The sequence below is a fragment of the Pseudopipra pipra genome, chromosome 2 (genome assembly GCF_036250125.1).
Source record: "Pseudopipra pipra isolate bDixPip1 chromosome 2, bDixPip1.hap1, whole genome shotgun sequence".
Taxonomy (NCBI): domain Eukaryota; kingdom Metazoa; phylum Chordata; class Aves; order Passeriformes; family Pipridae; genus Pseudopipra; species Pseudopipra pipra.
This window is the reverse complement of record NC_087550.1, coordinates 51,690,460-51,708,399: the sequence shown is the minus strand read 5'-3', so window position 1 is coordinate 51,708,399 and position 17,940 is coordinate 51,690,460. Positions and strand designations below refer to the sequence as shown.

Genomic DNA, 17,940 nt, shown 5'->3' with positions numbered 1-17,940 from the left:
ATCACCTCCTAGTAAAGATATTGCTTACTAAGCTCCAGGGATGAAAAAACATATCAGGAGGAAGCAGCAAGCCAAAAGCTGCTGAGTTTTTGCCCTGATGTGATCCACAGGATCAGCTGCAGGGAGGCCAACACATGCAGATGCCACAGCCCTTCTGGGCAGCCTGTGCCAGTGTTTGACTACCCTCATAGTAAAATATTTTCTTGTGATCAGGTGGAATTTCCCATGTTTCCATTTGGGCCCATTGACTCTTGTCCTGTCATTGGGCATCACCAGGAAGACCCTGGCTCCCTCTTCTTCCTCTTTCTCATGAGGTATTTATACATATTGATGAGATCCTTCTGAGCCTTCTCTAGACTAAACAGTCCCAGGTCTCTCAGCCTCTCCTCACATGAGAGTTGCTCCATCCCTTAATCATCTCAGTACCCAAGCACTGGACTCACTGCAGTATCTCCACATCTCTCTTCTACTGGGGAACCCAGGAATGAACATAGGAAAAAAAAATCCTGCAACTCTAGTTAATAGAATAGAATATTTTCTGTTGGAAGGGACCTACAGTGACCATCTAGTCCAACTGCTTGACCACTCCAGGGTTTACCAAAAGTTAAGAGCATGTTAAGGGCATTGTCTAAGTGCCTCTTAAACACTGACAGGCTTGGGGTATCAACCACCTCTCTAAGAATCCTGTTCCAGTGTTGTCAAGTTAACTCAGGCTCAGGTTGTCAGATTGGTTTGTTTTTTCTTTCCTTTTTTTTTTCTTGAAGGACTGGTACTTAGCAATCCTCAAAAATGCCATGGTGCTTTTCTCCTGTGGCTTCTCCTGATGCTATTTTGTTGGATCCTACTTGTTTCTGCTCAGATCTGTCCTGAAGAGAACAGGTGCAACTCAGCTGAAATCAGGACGACTATACAATCCCATATGTCACTGCACAGTGGGAAAAAATTAATAGCGTCTAGTAAACTACAAAGCAAAATCAAATGTGTGGTTTCAGTTATTGTTGCTACTTTTTGCAGTTTGAAAAATACTTTTTGCTCTTGTGAAGTTTGACAACAGCCAGCTGAACAAAGCCAACGGGGTTTTAACAGTCTGTATTTTAATATTAAATGTCTCCATATCTGCAAGTATAAATACATTGCTGGGAACAAATACCCATCTCAACCTCTGGTCTCATCTCTGGTTTTGATTAAATTTCTGCATTTGCAGCAGAGGAAGCAACAAATTTACAACTTTGCCAGTAAGAGAAGATAGTTGAACAGTTGCCCTGTCTTGATTTACAGTTCATTTATTTTTATCTGCCAGTCAACACACAAATACATTCTGTTACAGGTTTAGGATTTGGAAGAGCTTTCAGAAAGGAAATAATATTTCCTGATCCCTCTTAAATAGTTACCTCTTTTCTCACAGCAATTACAGTGAAAAGTGACATACAAGAAATTTTTGTCTAGATGAATAAAATATTCCAAGCAATAAATATATTCATCAAACCAGTTTGACTCAGAGAACCTGAAGGCTTAAATTCTTTATTAGTCAGCAAGTTCTTTGACTTTGTAAGGAGCTAATCACCACAGTAAGTCATTATCACTTACCATACTCTATACTCACTTTAAAAAATTGAAAACACCGACTCCAGAATCATCTGTGTTGTTTTGCTGAGAAGCTGCATTTCTAATGATTATATTTACACTGGGCTTTCCAAATTTCTCTTTTAAAGCCTGTGTAGTTAATGACAGTCTGTCTTGTTGACGAACACAATGACAGGTTTGCAGGAAGCATAAATCTGGCTGGGAGGTCTTCTGCAGCTCTGTAACCTCTAAGCCTGCTGGGTAGTAGGCTTGCCATGCAAGGAGAGGGCAGCTGCCCTGTGTTCCTGTTGAGACCAATCCATCTCCCAGAGCTGTGCCTGCTGTTATGTCAGCAACAGAAACAGCAGTGACATCGCCGTACCCTTCCTCGGGTCTCTGCTGTAGCTTGGATCCTGCCATGACAGCAAAAGTTGCATGGGCTTGAGTGGCAGGATGGGGCTGTGCTTACACAGTGCAGTAAGGAAAACAAGGCATCACACTGCAGTATGTGGCTGCAGTCCTAGCAGGTCACACTTGGCATTCCGAATCACTGCTTTGAATGTTTGGCTTGATTTAAAGCCCAGCTGACCAAAGGATCCTGTTCACAAAGCTTCTAGTTATTTCACTGCAGAAATTGAGTGATGTGTTACATTTTGGGCAGGGGGAATCATAACCCAAACTATGACATGGCAAAAAGGAATGAGACTGATGAAACATTAACCATTTCTCTCCCTCTCATCTCTCTTCTTTCCTTATGCTGATGGAGAAAACGGGCAGGGCCACTGCCATTTTCCTACCCATCCCTTCCTACCCTCTGCAGGTACAGCTCTGAGAGTCAGGGCACAGGTCTGCCTGGCCATAACGCAGATCCTCAAGTCCCCGCTCCACCCCAGTGTGCATTTGTGAAATCACAGGACAAAACCTGGCCCAGAAAGTCTTCACCAGTACATGTAATTTCTGTCCCTGCTAGCCCTGCTCACATGAGTACAAATATCTTGTGCCTAAAGGACAGTTTAGGAGCTATTCCCTTGCAAACTATATTTGTTGATTGCATGTCTTTTGAAAGAAATCACTAGTTTGTCCTGGTATCCAGTAAGAACAAGTTACAGTATTAGTGAAGAATGCAAAGGAGTTGAGTGGTATTTATGATTCAGCAGCAAAAGCTGCCCCCTGGAGGAACAAGTCATTAAGCCAATGAGCTGCAACAGGTCTAAAAATACCTCCACACATTCGATAGTATTGTTATTAAAGTTGCTTTACTAAGTTAACCAGAGACTCAAAAACTGAAATACAGACTTTATACAGAACGAGTTGGGAGTACAAATAAACACAGGCAATATTCTTCAAGAAATGGATTTTAGTTGTGTTTTATAAACATCAATAAATACCAAAAAAGACATGAAAATTAAAAAAAAAAAAAAAAGAAACAATACCAACAGCTTCAAATTTTCATAATATTTATAATTTAAGCAGATTTTTTTTTATACTTTTGCAATAGGGATTTCATTCAGAAGTCCTTATAGAATTAAAAAATGAGAAAGAAAATTAGTCAGCATATTACTGACACAAAACCAAGGAAGGAGTCACAACTAGGGCAGAAAAATGACACATCAAGTTAAAACTGTATTACAATTTGGCAGGAATGCTCTTAATGAATACCATATATGTGTGAGAAAGAGACAGCATCACTTACAGGCAAGAAATGATGATCAAATATCATTATCCATTGTCCAAAATGAAAATTAGTTAAAGAGGAAATGAAGACTAGAAAAGAAAAGGGAAAAAAAATAAGGAAACTTAAAAAACCTCCTCTTCCTAATAGTCTTCTAAGGTGAATCTTGCATGCATTACCTTCCCAAGAAACTAGACAGAGCTCTTCCATTCCCCATGTATTACCTTTCATTTAGTTTCATGAAGAAAGGTTTGAGAGAGCAGAGCGCTGGGAAGAAATACTACAAACCTCTAAATTAGTGAACGAACTTCCAGCATCACTATTGTATTCTGGGTAGGAGGAACTGGAAGAAATTATGTTTTTCAGCCTCTGAAGTGCAATGATCAATAGCAAAAGGAGAAAAGCTAAGAGGCTAAGGAATATAGAAACATAGACATAAACATTGGATAAACGGCCAGGTGATGAATCCACTGAAGTTGAAAGAGATGTGGGATACAACTCCAGAAAAGTCCCATTTTCCATGTTTCCTACAAATCCAGATGAAGGGTCAGGTTCTGACATTACTGGATTTGTGTTTTAAAAATCACAACAGATCTTGTATTCAAAGGTTTTAGTAGAATAAAAAGGGTTTATATTAAGCGAGCATTTTTCCATCACAACGGTGAGATGACGAGTCAGACAGTGAACAAATTTATCCTTTACTGCTCAAGCCAGGACAATTTAAGATCATATCCTTTGGAACTGCAAATGAAAAAAAGAGGCAAGATTAATTTACTAGCAGATAATGTGCACCTGATACAATTTAGCTCTTAAGAGTTACAAGTTATTATTCCTTAGCACAAAGCTGCAATTCTTAAAAAATTAGCTAGGAAGTATCTGCATATCTCAATTTTCCAAAATGCAGGGATTAGGAGAAATCCTACTGAATCCTAATGAATTAAAACTGACTGTTTAACTGAAAGGCACAATCAAAAATGTGCTTTATATGGGACAGAGATATTGGAATCCAAATTTATCTAGTGGAAAAAATCTAGTCAAGGAATGAAACCCCTTCTCAAGACTTCAGCTCCTCAACCTAGATGAGCAAGGCCACCCAACATCACAATGGATGATGAATCTATTAGCCACTTACTCCATAGTGTCTTGCTAGAGGTACCCAGAATGAGAAAATCTGCCAGACTTGCTTTCTTACTATGTATTTTTAAAGTGGTTTGAATGGTTTCAAGTATCAAAATGCATCTTGCTGTAATTCTGCCATGGCAGATCTCAATGGCAGGCAGGTTTCAGTGAAGTGATGCAGCTTCTGACACCTACAATCAAAATCCTAAGGGAATGGGCAGCCCTGTCAGCTTAGCAAGCACAAGGTGACTATCTAAAGGCAGCAAACACTAACTGGGAAGAGATCCCACCTTTGAAAAAGCTTTGCCTCCAGCCATTTGCCAGAACCTGGAAGCTCCAGTGCTGGCAAAGGTCAGAGTAGCACAGGATAAGCAGATCAGGGAATGCTAGGATGCTTTCCTTTAAACGAACATAGTCAGTCCCCTGGTGCAGGCTGGAAGCATAAGAGAAGACTTGGTGATGGGGAATTGCTTGTAAAAAGCTGACATGCTGTAGCTGAATCACATGGCATAACCCTTGCTTTTGTTTTGGTACAAAAGAGATAATGCAAGATGCACACAAGGTAGAAAATTAAGATAATTCTCTGCATATAATCACCCACATGCAATCTTGCCATCCATCCATTCATGGTCAGCCTCTCACTGCAGATACCCAGGCACTGCAAGGAAAGCCAGCAAGCTTTCCTCCCACAAGGAAAACAATATCCATACAGAACTACCTTCCCAGTGTGATTCCTCTCATCCTGACTATGGTTTCAGCCATGTCCTGTGGTCCCAGTTCAATACAATTATCTCTGACTCACATTTAGAAGCTTTGAGGAAAATTCCACTGATTTTCATAGAGATAGAGAGCACAAACACCATCAGCATCAGTCAGAGAGACAGAATCAGACCTTGAAGTGACGATGTGACAGCCTGGAGTCTCTCCTTCTCTGTGTCACACAACCGCCCAAGTATCTATCTGGGTTTCCATGGGAGTGTCCCATTACTGTTCCCAGCAACGACCTGCCTTACAATTTTTCCTTTAAATGTGCAACTTTTTCTAACTTTCTTCAAGTACCTCCTTCTTCAAGAGGCTGACACTTTTTGAAATTAGGTGTGACCACAAAAGCCCCAACCTGAACTAAGGATGCTTTAAAAGTATAAGGTATTTAAAATTCCTAGAAGTTTGCTTTCCAGACACTGAAGTTATTTGCACAGTTACCTACTGTACTTTGGCACTGTAAATTAAATTTAGGTTATGCTATATGCCATTAAAAGCCCTAAGTGCCTGAGTAAACAAGTACTACATTAAGTGGTAAGTAGAATTTAATTGTACATTTTTAGCCAAGATGGCTAAACTCCCTTTCATCTGCATGGACAGGATGGCCAGATCACAACTGCCTTTGGGAATGAAAGATAGCCACTCCTAACCCCAAATATGCCCAGGCATTGCTTGAAGGATGCTAGCTGGCCAAAACCATGCCAGGAGGTCAGTTTGCTAATTCAACAGGAGCCTATGTCCTGGCCTGGATTAATTTACTAGTACACACACATCCATAATGCTTTTATGGACAAAAGGTTACATTCCAGATGTTATTTTATTGTTTATTGCTTTTATTGTTTTATAGTGGAGCTTTTGATAGTCTTAACCAAGCATCCCAATAGCCTACAAGACATGCAGGAGTACAGAACTACACCTACATATACCAGAAAAAAATATTCTTACCCTTGTGGTATATAACTCATACTGATGCATAAAATATACTAAACCAAAACAATTTTATAACCTTAATAGTATTAAGCTCCACAGGAAACAGTATTTGTTGTACCTTGTGAAATAATTCAACAGACTGAACAAAGAGAGATCCTTATGAGATTATACTCCTTTTGAACTGTCTTTAATTTAGTGATCCAAAATTAACTAATGGAACAATATGTGTTCATTTCATGTTCTGGAAGTAGTTAAGTGTGTTATAGCTAATTTATCCTTTTTAAAAAATAAGCTTTGATATAGGAGATATTTACGCTTAATTACTTGTCATAATGAAAAGCAGATCCATTATTAATTGAATTGCTCTATAATAACTTAAGGAATTAATTCACATGAATTCTTTAACATGGCAGAAGTTAAAAGTCTTTAAATTTTTCACAAATTTTAAACCTACTACATTCTAATTTTATCATTAACACTTTTGGCCCTGCTACAAGGAAGAACTTTGACATGGTACTTTTTTTGAAGTTCGTGAAAAACCTATGGTCTTAAACTGGACTAATCAGAACCTCAGTTAAGCAGAGATGTGAGTGCTTTGATAAATCAGAGCTTTTATAGGTCTTACGCCATCACCCAGGCTACTTTTAACTGAGCATTTTGTAATGAGGTCAGAGACACTGTAAAAATTCTGATTCCAAATGATTATGGCCTAGATTCCAGTTGTCTCACTAACACTGTAGTGACGCGATGTGTAAATGTAGCTTTGGCTAAAGTGGATAGTATTTTAGGAAGAAGAAAAAAAATCTGCGTTGTTTTAAACACAGAATTAAAAATATGGACCTAAAGTCTAAGGTCCTACTCAGTCTAAAAGGATTTTTACCAACCATCTGCACCCTGATGGAGTAAAATGGCAGAATCATACAGATTGTGAACATACCTGGTCCTGACAATTCAGTAGTTTTCATAGGAAAGGTACAAAATGCATAAGAAATAAAACAGATCTGATCCTGCTCCCTGATGATGATTCCTGGTGCTGTTCCAGCATGGTGATCCTGCCAGAGAGCAGCCAGGATGGCTCAGCCAGCAATGTGTGGCAGGGGTGCAAACACCATTCTGAACCTCATGCAACTCCATGGTTCTAGGGCTGCACAAACCTCTGCCATGCTGCAAATTAGACCTCACAGCCTTTGCGAGCCTAGTTTTATTCAGTGTACCACATCTACCACTTCGGCTGAGGTTTCTACTTCTGCTGGGAGAAGATGGTAAGTGGCATGAACCATTTGTCTCTCTTACCCCAATTCTCCCAAAGGAATAATCCCCATAAAGCCAGATGTCAGTTTCACCTTCCTGTTTGGTAATTGGTTTTTTTGCACTTCTGAAAGTGAAATAGAACAACACCATAACATCTAGCCCAAACCTAGTCCCCAAAAAATGACTAGGAATTTTGTCACTGACTTCAAAGCATGGCAAAAATAGCTAACTGCAATAAACCCATTGTCTTTGTGAGAGCCATAAACTGATCAAGGAATTTAACAAAGGAGCCAAAGTTTTCAAATTCTGTAGTGGTCCCTGCCTTCCCTTCATCTATTGTTGGAAAGCTGAGTTGGTTTAAGGCAAAGAATTAACTGGAAGTGTTGTTCCTGAATGACTGCAGACGGAGAAGAATTCTGACTCTATTTGACAGGAGAAGGCTTTCCAGCTAACTCCTGAAAACTCCTGGGACAGGAGAACTGGAACCTGTGCTCAGAGGCACTTCTGCAGTGCCAGGGTAGGGTTCTGTGACTTGAGGAGTCGTCCTGAGTCATTGAGTCCCGCCCCACTGCCAAAAGGCCCAAGTGCCTTTCTGACACTGGCTAATTTTTCCTGTTGCTATTACTCCATTGTTACAGCAGACTTGCTGCTCCAATGGACAAACTGCTTAGAAGATTCACACAATTCAGTAAAACAACTCACTGTTCCAAGAAGGCAAAGACTCTACCTCCATGCTCTGCTGGTTTTAGATGTACAAGAGAGCAAAACCTTGTTCTGTTACTTTAGTCCCCAAATATGAGGGTTGGCACACAAGGAGAGGCTCTCCTAGACACATGGTGTCATTTGTACATCCTGGCTTTTCAACCAAAACCACTATTTAAGTATTTTCTTCAATGTGTGCATTGTTTCTCCATTCATGTCCTCGGTATAAATCACCTTCCACAGGTGAGAACAACCACTCATATCCCAAGGGTAGGCCTACCTGGCAGATACTATAGGCAGGCTCAGTTGGAGTTTTTAATATTTTCTTTTATCCTGTGGTAAGTGGGAGATAGGCAAAGAGGCATTCAATAGAAGGAGGGCAAACTGGGTAGGTGAGGGATCAAGCAAGGCATCACTATGTAAAAGGTCAGTCCCAGGTACCGTGCAGTACCATGCCTGAGTAGCCATGCCAGAGCTATCCACTGTTTGCATATTTGACAGTACTGGTCATAAAAACTATTTTGTCAGACAACACAAATGTGGTCAGGAGCAGAGGCCTCACAATTAGCATATGCCCTGAATACCAAATTATAGGTAACATATGTAATTTAATCTTTAGGATCGCTGAGACGGTAGTCATCTCCTTGTTCAAACTAAGGTGAATGTTAAATTAGAATGCAACACTACACAGGATGGCATGCAGCAAACTGAACTTTTTCATAGTCCCAATGTCATAAATGCTTTACCATCCAGCCATCTGTATTGCATGCCTCCACACACCTTGATGGAACAACTCTATTTCTCCAGGCTCAGTGAAATATTATTTAATGGAGCATACTCACAACCACTGAAACCCTAAAAACTGAGGAACAGGAAGCAAAGATAAGTCTGGTAGACTGAATTTCTTGGGAGTTTATCGGCCATAGAAAAGGACTTTGTTTTCTTGGTTCTTCCTGTGTTTTTGTGACTACAAGCTGAGAAATACCTTGGCTGTTTCAGAGGCTTCAAAATGTTTAAGCAGAGAGACAGATTGACGTCAAAGAAAACCAGCATTTTTATGCAAAATAAACTAACATTTTTGTCACAATCTCCCATGAACTCTTTCTTTACAGGTAGAAGGTATTCTAGAAAGCCCTTATTGTAAACAATTTCTAAAATGAGAGCTTAATTTGCCTTTAGCATAGTTACAAGAGTGAGGTCCCTCATTCGGCTAAACTTCAATATGCCGTTAATTGTACCTGCCTTCCTTCCCTAAAAATTTAAAATCCTCTTGGCTGATTTCAGCCCAATGTATACAGAAAGGCAGAGGATAAGTGCAACAAAAGGGATAGATTTAATCTTCAAAAGAGAGGGCTCTGTGAAGCGGGACAGGGAGTCCCTCACTGACCCATGGAGGACAGCTGAAGAAGCTTGCCCACATCAGATGTCTCTGGATCCTTGCAAAGGGAGCCTCTGACCACCAAGCTTCATTATTTTGTACACACTGCCATCCTGTGAATCTAATTCCCATGCTAGCACATGTGTGTCTCAGATGACATGGAGATAAAGGTCAAAGCAGCACATCACACTAGTGGAATAATGCATCCACTATGGATGACTTGGGACCATGCCCCTGACGGGGAGGATCTGGTGGTTAGCAGATCCTAGATGGCACTGGAAATCTCGCTAGAAAATGGCTAGGAAAGGGAGATGAGTTGCAAGATGGTACTCTGGGCCTGTGCAAAAATTGCTTCCTCTGTATGAGGCAAATAGCTCTTTGTTTTGGGTAGGAGAGGGGAGGCAGAGGACATTCATTAAAGGTGACACTATTAAAGAACTCTCAAGTGTGTTCTCTGCTCCATTTTGCCCTTTTGTAAAGTTAATGCCAGGAGTGAGCAGATAATGATATCATTCTCTCATGAGCTGAAACCAGAACCACCTCTCCTTTGTTCAGCATCAGGGTAGAAAGAGCAGGAGGTTCCCAGGTGATATGATGATGCCAGATCCAGGATGAGACCTTCTCATCCCTAAAGGTGTGTTACCTCCCCCCCAGGTTCTGTTATCATAGTGATTGCTTCCAAAAGCTGGCAGCAAGAGTTCACTAGATCAACACATGTATGAAGGCCAGTGAGCTTCTGGTTTCATCTTCCCCCTCACCGCCTTTGTTTTCTACATTTATTTCCTTTAGCACATAGGACTATATTACCAATATTGTCTTTCCAGCTAACTTGTAACACAAAGTATTTAATTCCAATAAAAATATGTCTGCACGCTCATGTCTGCACGGGCTGAATGAACTTTAAGTACTGTGAACACTTCAGCCTTGAAAAGCAATTTGCTCTAGACTGGAAAAATATAGCAATTAAAAATCATGCAACTAAATAAAATGGTAGCTCTAGACAGAAAAAAGAAGTAAGTAACATCTTATTCCATTGAAAATGTAGGTAGGAGTTTACCAAGAATATGATCCTTAATACTTCTTATTCTTGCATAAATGCCTTTGGCAATTAAAAGACCTGAAGTAATTAGGATGTTTCTTTTTCCCATTACAGTTGGACCCTTCAGGATCAGAAAATCCCTTTACTACTCTGCCTGGCAAACAGGATCAGTGGGCAACTGACTCAATAAAATAGAGCACAGCAGGAAAAGAAAAAAACTATTTCCTGCCACAAGCAAAGTTTTCCTTTTAATTTATGATCTAATTTCATTTTTTTATTATGATTTAATATGATTTAAATTTATGTCTTTGAAAATCTAAGAGGACAAGTGCCCACATGGCTTGGCTGCGGGTTAAAATCAAGTTATATTTTGTTTGGGGTTTCGTGTGGGGATGGGAAAAGGAAACTTTCAGAGCCATAAGGATACTTAGATTAATTCAGATAGGCTCAAATGATTCAATAATTCACATTTCCCATGGATCTGCAGACTATAGAGTAATTGATATTAATGTAAAGCAAAGACATCATGACCTCAGATCAGACCCAGAACCTGTCAATTGAATCTGGTCTTTAACAGAAAAACAAGCAAGGAGAAAGAATAAAATACTTACAAGCAGGAAGAAGATATGGGGATACAAGCCAAATGTCCAATGTGCAGGTTGGTTATCACACCCAAATCTAAAGGGACTGCATGGTGAGAAAAGCACCTATAAAAAAGCAAATAAAAGCTTTAGTAATCAAAGTTTAGTAATAACTACAATAGTAATAAAAAACAAGGAGGAAAAGTGCTCAATTTTGACTGCTCTTAGTGCCAGAAATTTCAGAAAAAAACCAAACCAACTGGAATCCTGGCTTGTGTTTTATTCCTGCTAGTGACATCCTTCTGCTGTCCAGTTATAGCACTGCATGTGCAATATAAAAACCATGATCTTGAACTCTGCTTTACAGCCATTCTTTGATAACACCTTTCTCCTCTTCTTTTGCAATGTGCTCCAGGACCAAGACAGACATCTGTCCCATGGCACCTTTCTAAGCAATGAAGCACTGTATCTGCACTCCAATTCATTTTGCATTATCCTCTAAAAATTTCTGCCAAGAATCAGCCCTTTCAGATTACACACTATTATTTATTTATTCTCTTTATTTCAGACTATCTGTAGTTTAAGTTCACATACCTGAAATACCCAAACTGAATGCTGTATATGCACAGGGATAATTAGAAGAATTGTGTGTGCTATGTGCATTCAATATCTAGAACTAAAATGTAGCCCCTGAACTGTTTTTAATAAAGTAAATTAAATATCTCGTATATGAAGAAACAATCCCAGAATTTTGCAGATTAAAGCAAAAGTAGGGCTACCTTCAAAATGATCCTCCCCTCTGGGAGAGAAAAGACACTTTCACAATCATTGTACCTCTCAGAGCTCTACCTTTTCAGCACATTTGGTTCAACTGCTTTAGAGAAGCAGATCTCTGGGGATGGATGTTAACGCATTGTTGTGTTGCTTTCATCCCTTCAATCACTGAATCACTTATGGTTTAAACCTCTCCAAGTTCAATAAAGAAAATTATCTAATGCAGCTGTTAAAAGTCAGTATTGTTGAAATCCAAATGTTTTGATAACTTGTCTATAGTAATGTTCTACCCAAAGAAGTTAGACAGCTTCCTGACCATCTTGCTACGCAGAAGGAGAGGTAGGAGGCTGCAGATTAACATCAATGTCAGCTTCCCTGAGGATGGACCCAGGACATCCTCTGGATGTGAGGGCATGCACCATGCCACCTTGTCCAGAAGCAGGTAGGCTGAAGCAGCTGGTGGTACTAGGATGGAGAGCAGGTACAAGAGCCCCTGTATACCTTTTCTGCAGCAAATATGCCTCATGTAACTAAGAGTTCTATACTGTGTCCCTCAGTTTTTTCTGCTCACAGCAGGCACCCTTTCCCTTCCCTTCCCTTTACTTCTTTCAGAACAGTTCTCTTGGGGGAAAGAGGCGTGAATCTCTGCAACAGGGACTGTATCTTCAACCAAGACAAGTATAAATGATTTTGCTTCTTTTCCAGCTTTCTCTTATCTCTCTACTCCCAGACACACAGAGCACTGCTTTTGCCCATTTAGTCCTTCATTCACCCCAACAGCCGGTGAGGCGAAGGAAACGGAGCCCACCAAGTCTTGAGCTAATTAAACAAGCCAGAGATGTAGTGCAAAACACAAGGCATCCTCAAGGCTCCTTAAATGCAGGCGTCTTATTCAAATGGCAAGTGTACACAGTGAGATGGGGAGGTCTGAGCTTTTGATTACCTTTGAAGAATAAATATCTGAACCAGTTTGATTACTTTTGAAAAACAGAGAAATATTTGGACCAGAACATCAAGAAGCTTATCTTCAGAAGACCCCTGGGCATACACAGTTGTATCCCACAGTCCTTCATCCTTGCACCACTCTAATGCCCTTCACAGCTATTTTCACTGCCTCAGCTGCAGCACTAGACCACAGAAGGATTTGGCCCAAACAATGTACTCATTCTCACTGACATCAAGATATGTGAGAAGCAGAGACCTATCTTTTTCCTGTATCTCTCAGGATGTGAATGGAGTGAGGAGTCTCACTGCTGTACATCTAGGACCTCAGACAGGGAAATGGGGTCCTTCTGGTCCTGCCTCCCATGGGAGTGTCAATTTGAATCTCACCCCAAAGGACATACAGTCACCAGGGAAATTAGTCTCCTTCTTGTGTTGAAAATTTCTGGTTGCTGAAAATTACAGGTTGCTGAAAAAAAACACCCAAAACTCAACAGTCTACTCTTCGCTGACAACAGTGATGGGTCAGATTTCCTGGTGTCCAGTCCCAGCTTTATTCCCTTCATTGCCACTCTGAATAACTTTTGTTATTGACACTCAGCCAAATTCAACCCAAGCAGAAACCTCAAAAACCTTTGAGTTTCTGAAGTTTAATGATAGTGGGTGATCAGACAGAGGGGACATGAAGGTTCACAGAGCCATTTGGTTGCCCCTAATAGCTTTAAATCTTGGTAATTGACTTCTACAGACAAACACAGCTGCTTAGTTGTTACTGTCAAAGTAAAAGACCCCAGGTGCCCAGCTGGAAAAGAGGTCCAGAGCAAGGCTAGACAAGGAAGAGGGAGAAACCAGTGGATATCAGGAATCCTTAATTTCTGCATTTTGTGTAATGACTTTTTGTTTGATTTCTTGCAACCCCAGATTTGGAAGTTTTGTTTGAATAGAAGATTTAGTGTAGTGTGGAATGGCTGCTTAATGAGAAATGAAAATTCCGCTAAAATCCATTTTCCTTAGTGGAACAAGTATATGAAAATATTTCAACTATTCCTGCCTTGTTGTCTCCTTTCATGGTTGAGTCATCCCATTCCTGCTACCCCTCCTTGCCAAAGCCACAAGTGGCTGTGTGGAGCATCCCACTGACACTGATAAGCCTTTCAGGTGAAGATGCCATCCAGCCTGGGGGTGGGGGGATGGAGGGGGATAGGGGAGAGCAGTGGTGATGTAATTAGTCTCAGAATAAACAAAAAGTAATTAAACTTTGCTACCTCATGCCTGACTCTTAACATGGGCTGCTGATAACCACCTTTTAAATTTGACACAAACAGACTGGCGCTGGGCTCCACAACTGGGGCCAAATGGCCAGTGCAGTGGAGGGCTGTGCACTGTGTTTGCCCTTCCTGAAGCCACACAGACTTCTCCTGGGGCAGTGCTTCAGCTCCTCCACATTGTTTACTCAGAGCAAAACCTACCAGATAAAACATCAAGCCCCAGGGCAAGCAGTCCTTGTTATCAGAGCCTGCTTTCATTTTCCATTATGTGAGGCTAACAACTTGCAGGGCTCAGACCCTCAGGTTCAGCATTCCTCCAGGTAAAGGGGGGAAAAAACCCTCAGAAATATTGGCATAGTCCCCTTCATGTACAAGGAATACAGTTTTAGGACAAAATGTGGCTAAATCTGGAATTGAATGGATTTGAGATCCCTATTGTCTCTTTCAGTGCTGCAGCACAGCAACCTGCCCAGTGCCAGATGAGGTGGCTGCACACAGGAGTGCACCTGAGAGCCTGCATCTCTCACTCCATATGGGCACATCCACTCTCATCTCGGGAGACCTCTGTGCAGACTTCAGCAAGGGGCTCTGCTGAACAGTAAGTGGCCTTTACCTTTGCTAGTCAATGGGATTATTAGTTCTTAACTAACGAAGCTGTGACCCAGTAAGTGGAGTCCTGATTAATACGAAAACACTTTCCTATTGTAAAATTCAGCTGACATACTGGCTTCAAAGTATTTTATAAAAACAAAGGATATAGTACATATCAAACCCAAAAATGTCAAGCAGATTTCATTTTAACTTAGAAATCCTGACACAATATAAAGCTAGGACAGAATTTTGTACACTTGGCTCAAAAGGAATCTCTCTTAATGCATCGTTTTGCTTCAGATTTTTTTTCTCTCCAAAAAAAGCAGATTGTAGTACCAATTACATACTGTGAACTTAAATGCAAGGGAATTTTAGGCACAAATGTGCTATCACAGTAACTATCACTGTAACTCTGCTTCCAGACTCCAGTGGCTCTGCGTACTTTACCAAGAAAAGTAAGAAAACAACCTTCTCCTTTGATTCTGTTTCCCTTCACTGATATAACAAAGATCTCTATCCTTGTGACATTCATTATTTTATCAATGCAGGCTGCATGCACACCCTCCCTTGACAAAGAGACCATGGCATTATCCTATCTGTGTTTGTGTGCCTTATATTTACATATAGCCACTGTTTGCAAAACAGTCTGCAATAACTTAGGTGAAGATACAACACTATTGCAAAGGGAGTCACATTGAACCACGCTGAGCTATGTAAGCATAAGGGGGCAGGGTTGCACCTGAAATGCCAAAAAAGAGCAAGCAAGGATAACATGCACTATGAAAGGAGACTTTCTGCTGGTGCTAGATGGAGTGATCTTTCAAGAAGTGCCTCTCAGATGTCCTAGCTTTAGAGGACAATGTTGTGCTCAAATCCAGAGCCAGAGTAATTCCAGTGACAGGGATGGTGGCAGCAGCGGTGAAGGCTGGTCTTAAGCATCTCACCAGATGCTGAAGGCATCAAAGCAAAAACAAATGTGCTGGGACATTTCAAGGAAATTAAAGAAATGATGGACAAGGTGCTTACATGAAACTACAAGTAAGTGCAAGGAGCTTGGGGAAACAAAAAGATGATGGCTTGAGGGAGAAAGATGCTGAGAGTACAGGCTGATCAAAGCCCAGGGGGCATGTCTTGGTAAAGCTGGAGAGGTGGTACATCATGTGTGGGGACACCTGAAAGTGAAGCCTGCGACTGACATGTCCGATACAGGGGAGAAGGGGGAGCAGCAGAAGGACTGACAAAGAAGGGAGATGCAGATGAAGTGGCAGGCTAAGAGGTGGGTTTTGCAGCAGCGCCATGGATCGACTGTGTCATAACAGGATTTCCTCTGCGCAAGCCAGGAAAAGGAGGTAACCGGAGTCATGAAGACACAGGGGGAGGAGTGCTTGCAAAAGAGTGCAGGAGGTAGAGGTGAAAATATATTGACTTTTTAGTAATGGACTTTTAAAATTCCAAGTCTCAAACCTATCAGAAACATCACATTTTTCAGCAACTTCTGAATACACTCTGTCGTTAAGATAATTCCTCTTCCTCTTCTGCATAGATAGGGTGCCAGGGGAAAAACTGCATTGCTTCCTGGCTCTGATGAGGAATTTACAGAATAAGCTTATAATTTCCATTGCACCACTAAGACCCAACTATGAACAAAGACACTCACCAGACACGAGCTATCCCAGTTCAGCCTTTTACATCTGAATAAGTTAACAAAATGCAAACGGCAATAACTTCATATACATACAGTCATCTACATGGCGATAGTACCAGATTAGACTTCGATGCTGAAATAGCCCAGGACCCCTTCCCCACCAGTTCATGGTCCTACAGCATTTATCCTCTTGACAGCAAAGCACACTTACTAGATATAGCAAGTAGCAGTCAGCAGGCAGGCAAGCCTGTTCACCAGAGCAGAGGAAAGCTGGGGAAACATGAGGGAGGCAGGGGTGAGATGCCTGCCTTTCCTTCCCCCACCTCGGGTGACATGAATGACCAAGTCTGAGAAAGAAGTGGGGAACGAAGGCAGCCAGTATACAGCTACAACCAGCAACAATCTCTAAAGAGAAAAAGCCCTTCTAGGCATTATAGAGAGAAAGCAGCTGGTGGTTTCAGGTTGCCTTTCGTTTTGGTCTATTCAGGCACAGAGAAGTCACAGTGGGTTCAGAATGATAGTAAAAGCAAAATCACAAGGGAACAGACATCAACCCTCCATCTGGATCCCTTATCAGAATAAAACTGCCAGCATGATATACATCCTGTAGGGTCCAGATTTTATACGTCTCCACCTTTCTCCCATTCTACTATAATTAACTAAGAATTAAATTTCATAATAGTCAATATGCATTCCTAACTGTCTTTGCTTATATACATGTTAATCAACATGGCAAATGCTCAGCCCTTTACCACTATTTTCACAATTTTCCTCTAACTGTTTAGCATTTGCAAGCGTAGGAAGAGTTTGTTCTGTTCCAAACTTTATTACCTCTACCAAAATGATGTTGTAACAGCCTGCAGCTTTTAGCTAGACATAAAGTGTTTGTGCACCCATCCTGTTTTTTTTTTTCTACTGCTGTGCTGTCTAAGCTCAGCTCTTCTGTCAGTACGTTAGATAGGCATGTTACAATTTATTTGCAGAGGGAGCAATTCTTTTCCCGCCATCTTCCTGCAAACAATGTGAAAGAGCACACGCATGGCAATCTATGATGGGCAATCTATGCCCACAGAGCCAAGAATGTGCTTGCACAGTGATGACCCAATGCTCTGCACTATCACACCCCTGGTCTGCAGTATCTTTCAGCGATGGAAACCAGCCTGTGCCTCCCTTCTCTCCGCATCCCTCCTTCCAGAACCAGCACAACCCCGATGCTGTCTCCACGCTCTCCTAGAACGTTCCCCTTTCTGCCTCCAACAAAAGCAATTTCTCCGAACCGAAGAAGCGTTCATTCAATTCAAACACTTTGACAAACCACGAAGTCAGTCAGGCTAAAAACAGGTTCTTTACAAACACAGGCCTAACACGTACCTCAGTTAAACGCTTCTGAAAACCAAATGCCCTTGGTTACGGCACAGGACAGGCAAACCGCTGAGAAGGCTCTCTCGGAGCAGCAGCACTGGCGAGGCACGGCGGGCGCTGCTCCTGAGCTCACGGCGGCTTCCCAAACCCGCCGGGACCCGCCTCAGCCGCTGCCGGACAGCGGGAGGAGCAGCCCCGGCGCTGCGGGACGTGCGAGCAACAGCGCCCGGCCGCCGGGCAGCCCTGCCGGCCGAGGGCACGAACAACGCGCACGGGGTACTAGAGCAGGGGGAAAAAAAGCACCCCAAACCCGGAGTGCCCACCTCCCTTGGAAAACGAAGGCGGCTGACCCCGCCGGGAT

At 41.6% G+C, this 17,940-nt stretch overlaps 1 protein-coding gene across 5 annotated transcripts; it reads right to left on the bottom strand.

Annotated features, from left to right (window-relative positions):
• Window positions 1-593: 593 nt before the first annotated feature.
• Window positions 594-17,697, bottom strand: SERTM1 (serine rich and transmembrane domain containing 1). Of its 5 annotated transcripts, XR_010428307.1 has the most exons (6): window positions 17,589-17,677; window positions 16,429-16,487; window positions 11,028-11,123; window positions 4,645-4,787; window positions 1,604-3,976; window positions 594-925 (listed from the first exon to the last, which is right to left on the bottom strand). XR_010428307.1 is itself a non-coding variant. In XM_064645560.1 (4 exons), exon 4 carries the CDS (start codon window positions 3,794-3,796, stop codon window positions 3,473-3,475), a length of 324 nt encoding a protein of 107 aa, XP_064501630.1. In that variant the 5' UTR covers window positions 3,797-3,976; window positions 4,645-4,787; window positions 11,028-11,123; window positions 17,589-17,697; the 3' UTR covers window positions 2,801-3,472. The 5 variants fall into 5 exon arrangements, 1 of the variants encoding a protein (XP_064501630.1); XR_010428305.1 differs by lacking the exon at window positions 16,429-16,487 and having other exon boundaries at window positions 17,589-17,697; XR_010428306.1 differs by lacking the exon at window positions 16,429-16,487 and having other exon boundaries at window positions 594-866; window positions 17,589-17,697.
• Window positions 17,698-17,940: the final 243 nt, after the last annotated feature.

Coding starts and splice junctions, on each gene's coding strand:
- SERTM1 (XM_064645560.1), bottom strand. CDS start 3,796: ATGTCAGAACCTGACCCTTCATCTGGATTTGTAGGAAACATGGAAAAT.